This window comes from Pteropus vampyrus, unplaced genomic scaffold, assembly GCF_000151845.1.
Source record: "Pteropus vampyrus isolate Shadow unplaced genomic scaffold, Pvam_2.0 Scaffold104, whole genome shotgun sequence".
NCBI lineage: Eukaryota > Metazoa > Chordata > Mammalia > Chiroptera > Pteropodidae > Pteropus > Pteropus vampyrus.
The window spans coordinates 4930774-4935632 of NW_011888885.1; the positions used below are offsets into that span (position 1 = coordinate 4930774).

Here is a 4859-nt window from a genome sequence, read left to right on the forward strand (position 1 = left end):
CGGACGGGCCCAGGCGGAGGCCTGGAGCCGAGGGGAAGATGAGCGCTCTCCTAGAGCAGAAGGAGCAGCAGGAGAGGCTGCGGGAGGCCGCGGCCTTGGGGGACATTCGGGAGGTGCAGAAACTGGTGGAGAGCGGGGTGGATGTGAACTCCCAAAATGAGGTCAACGGCTGGTAAGTGGGGAGCGGGGGAGGCCCAGGGTCAGAGCAGCCCGCCCCGATGCGGGGCGGTCGCCGGCGACCTCGGCGACACCAGATAAGGTGTGACTTGGCGCCTGGGCCCTCCGAGGTTCTGCGCTCTTGAGGCCAACCCTGGCCCCCCTGCCTGGTATAGTCTGGGGCGCGGCCTACCTAAATCCTGACCCACGTGGTCCTCCGGAGTTAGCGCCCACCCTACTACCCCTGGGGCCCCCGCGGTCCCCGAATCTCCTGGCTAATATGGAGCTCATCCCAGTTCCAGTGTTGAATTATTTTGCCATAGGTGCTTCTGAAGAACACATCTGTGCAGAGCAAAACACATAAGCAACTGAACAAATATGAATCTTATAAACTAGCACGGTTTCTTTCCCCAAGACCAGGAAAAAAAAAATCACTTGCTTCACTGTTCTGCTTCTCTGTTGTCTCACTGCAGCAGTGGTTGCTGCCGCCTATAGCTGCCTGTTGAGGGACGACTCATTCGTTTATTCTCTAGATCCAAGGCTTTAGATGCCTGCTTGCGGCTGAGTCCTTCCCAATTAAATAAGGAGTCTCTTTTTAAGATGCGCTGGTGGTCAAATTTTTAGTGTTGTTACTGAATGTGGTATTATTCTGCCTTCTTCACATTTAATTTTTTTATTTGATCCAGTCTACTTTGCTAGCTTAGAGTAAAAGTGAGTTTGCAATTGTTTTATTTTTTTAAGTGGAATCATTTAGAACTGAAAGGGACATTGGAGATGGGTTCAACCCATCTATTCAACACAGCTATTACTATGATAGCCGAGACCAGAAGCACAGTTCTCTGACTCCTCACAAATTTATCTACCTCCTAACCTTAAAGAAAACAACCTGGGTAACTTTTGAGAAAGCCAGGAAACAGTAGATAATGCTGTTTTGTTTTGTTTAAAGGTGTTTGCGAACAAGCTTTCTGTTCTATGTGTACCTTTCCTGAGCATTGCTTCCTAGCTCACAAGCTGTGAATCGCTGTTCTGGCGCTGGGAGGCAGTGTTGTGTAGAAGAATGAGCCTGGTCTGTCTTTTCTACAGATTCTCCATTCCTGCCTAGTTATCTGAACTCTAACTAGAGTCACTTCATTTTCCAATTATTTCAAAAGTGTTGTGAGCATCCAACAAGCTAAGCATAATTTAAATAGCCAACATTTATTGAGCTTGCTCAGTAGCACAAACAAGATTCTAAGGATTTAATGGGTATTATCATTCGCAACTACTCTGGGACATAGCTATTGTTATTTTCTCCATTTTACAGATAAAGAGACTGAGGCCCAGAAAGATGAAATAATTTTCTCAAGGTCACAGAATTTACAGTACCTAGGAGCTGGGAAACAAATCCAGCATCTGACTCCACACCCCACTTTCCTAACCATAATATCGGCCACATAGTAGGTTCTGTTAAAAAAAAGGAACAACAGGCCCCAGGCCCCAGGCCCCAAGGACAGCAAACCTAGAATCAATTGCAGTTTCAGCCCCTCCCATTCTGGCCAATCAGTCTGGAATTTCCCAATCTACACTAGTGAGGTAATCTACACTAGTGAGGTAATCAGCCCTGCTGCCCTTCCCCCAAAGAAAAGTATACTCACCTGAAAAAAAGGAACCTTTCTTGTCTTATGCTAATAACTCTTGTCCCACCCAGTTTCTGCCTATAAAAACCTATTTTGCACAGCTATTCAGAGCTCCCTTCTTTTTGCTAGGTGAGATGCTACTGGATTCATGAATCGTTTAATAAAGCTAATTAGATCTTCAAATTTACTCAGTTGAATTTTGCTCTTCAGCAGTGCTCAGTTAATGTGAAGTGAATCTGAAGTAACCTGAAGAAGCTTCTCATAGATTTATTTGGGGCTGACGTCTAAAAGACACCTCAAATTCAACATGTGAAAGGTTGAATTCCTGGTCTCCTCTCATGCCCCTAATTGCCCCAAGCCTCCTCCTCCCCACCCTCCTCATCTCAGCCTCTGAGGGTGCTCAGGCCAGAACCCTCGGTGTCCTTTCTGCCTCCTTTCTTTTTCTCACACCCCAAATCCAGTCAATTGGCTAATTCTGCCAGCTCCACCTAGCTACAGTTGGAATCTGACCACTTCTCACTGGCTCTGCTACTATGCCTGTCGTACAGAGCTGCCATCATTCTGTCACCTGGATTACTGCAGTAGCCTCCTAATTAGTCTCCTTGCTTCTACTCTTATACCCTAGTCTTTTTACAATGCAGCAGCCAGAGGGATACTAACTTAAGACTTAAGTCAGATCATTTCATATGGCTCAAAACCCTCTAGTGGCTGCCATCTCACTCTGAGTAAGAGCCCAGAGTCCTACAGTTTCTACTCCCTGTCCCCTGATTCTCCCTCCTTACGTCTGTGCCTCACCTCTGGATTCGACCCTTGCTTTCTTCATCTTGCTCCTTGCTTTTCCTGAAACACCAGGGCACAGCCCTGATTCAAGGCCTTTGTGTTTTCTCTCTCCATCTAAAATGCTTTTGCTCCTTCACTTCTTTCAGGTATTAGCTTAGTGATCACCTTGGTGAGATTCTCCTTGGCCTTCAATTTAGAATTGCACCATGCCCTTCCTCTGCTCCTGGCATCCCCTAATTCCTTTCCTTGCTTTATTGTCTCTATAACACTTAATAACAATACTTAATAACCACCAAGCATGCTGTTTGTTTTGCTTGTTTATTTGCTGACTGCCTCGGTTTCCTTATCTGTGAAATGGAGGAATGTTGATAATAGTATTTAACTCCTAGGTTGTTTAGAGGATTAAATAAGTTAATATATGTAACGCTTTTAGACCAATGTCCAGCATGTAAAGCACTATATCTGTGTTTATTTTATTAAGCAGTGTGCTGGATAATGGGATATAAAGATTACCCTCAAAAAACTTACTCTGTGGTATAGAAAAGCAGAGTGGTTACTGCTTTCAGTTTTTAGTTGCTTGATAATCACAACTTCAGCACTGATGAATGATGTCTGAAATACTTCCCAGCGCTAATAGGAGATTCTGACTGCAATTTAAAGCTTAAAGAGTTGAAGTTCAAATATAGAACTCCCACATCAGTCGTAATTTAAGTGTCATGCATACCCCCTTGGCTTTAAGGAGCAAATATAATGGCTTGTGAAGAAGTTGAAAATATTGCCTGGCTGCAGTGGCTCTGAGTTATGACTGCCCAGAGCCACACAAGTCTGGACTGTAAATGATCACTCAGGGCTCTAGGCTGTGGGGTGCGAGCCGTGTTGACTTAACCCCACTTTACATGATGATACTTTAGCTGGTTGGTTTGTCCCAGAGTCTCTCAGACCCACTGGCAGTAAATTACCTCCTTCACTCTAAAGCTTGTCGTGAACAAGTTTGTCCTAATTTACAACTAGCAAGTGAGCACTTTATTTCCAAAAGGGAACATATTTTTTTCTCATCATGTTCCATTCATTTTCGAGTGCTTGCTTATTATAATTATTCACTTTTCAAGCCTATGTCACAGACATCCACACAGAAACACACTCTCGGCTGCAGTTTGCCCAGAGTGAAGGATGCATTAGATCTTCTACTTCTAGCAACGTCTACCTTGTTCCTGGTTCACTCATTCAGAAATATTAATTAAGCACCTGTATGTACAAGCAGATACTTCCTTATCTTCATGGAACTTATAGAAGTCTAGTTCAAGACTCTTATATTTCCCAAATTGGCAGTCATTTCTTCATAGAGTGCACCTTTCAGGCACCTGAATAATCTAATTCTAATGAGTAATATTGTGTAATGTCACTCTGAAGCATCAGTGGAGTTGCTCCCAGCCAGCCAGATGAGCTAGCTTTCCATAAGTCATTAATGTTAAGGTGCCCAGGGTAAAATCAGCTTTTTCCTGGAACCAAATGAACTTTCTAGAGATTATATTTCCCAAGTTAGTGACCTAATCCTCACATATGTTCTGTTCTTTACCATATCTTTGTTTGGCTATAAGCACTGAAGATATTTATCTCAGTTCAATTAGAGAGTTGGTAAAAGAGGGCATTTCAAAACAGAACAGGAAAGAGTGTTTTCCTTCCATAATATCATTCAGCTTTGGCAACTGGGGATGAATTTAGTAGCTCTGAATCCTTCCATTTCTGTTAAGATGGAGTTTTTTTCTGGCATGCTAATTATATTTCTATGCAGTGTTAAAATAATAGCCCTTCAGAGTATGCATAATCCCTTCCTGTGTGCGCAATATTAAATAATTAGTTTTACTTAAATGAGTCTAGTATGTTAGAAGAATTCTCAAAAATTTTGGTGGTTGACGTCCATTTTTAAAGTGCCTCAAGAATTGAAGTCTGTGTGCAGTGCTTTACATTTAAGCAGATGAGGCTATGTTTGTAGCCTTCTGGAGAGAACTAGAGAAGCCAACTTTTTTAAAAATGGAAATTTGGAAGGCCTTTTGTGTGCGTGCAAAAGAAAAGTAGAGGAAAAGAGAGCGAGCTACTGAGATTCAGACAGGAATATCTGCTGTAGTAATAATTTTAGTGGCAGAGCAAGCCTGTAGATAGGAGATGGTTATTTGCTTGATAATATTTAATCTTCAAGTGATATTTGATGCATATGAAGCAAGTTTCCATAGTCCCTGAAAAGGAATATGGCAATATAAAGATACATTTTAAAGAGACTGGGGCAATCTAATGAGTGATACTGACAGC

At 42.7% G+C, this 4859-nt stretch overlaps 1 protein-coding gene across 2 annotated transcripts in view; it reads left to right on the forward strand.

Moving 5' to 3' along the window:
• The first annotated feature begins 6 nt into the window (after nt 1–6).
• The window catches only part of ANKRD40 (ankyrin repeat domain 40), an 11970-nt gene continuing 7117 nt past the window's right edge, over nt 7–4859 (forward strand). For both annotated transcript variants that reach the window (XM_011365044.2, XM_011365045.2), the window contains exon 1: nt 7–172. In XM_011365044.2, the coding sequence (XP_011363346.1) occupies nt 39–172 (134 nt within the window). In that variant the 5' untranslated portion in view covers nt 7–38. The remainder of the gene's footprint in view (nt 173–4859) is intronic.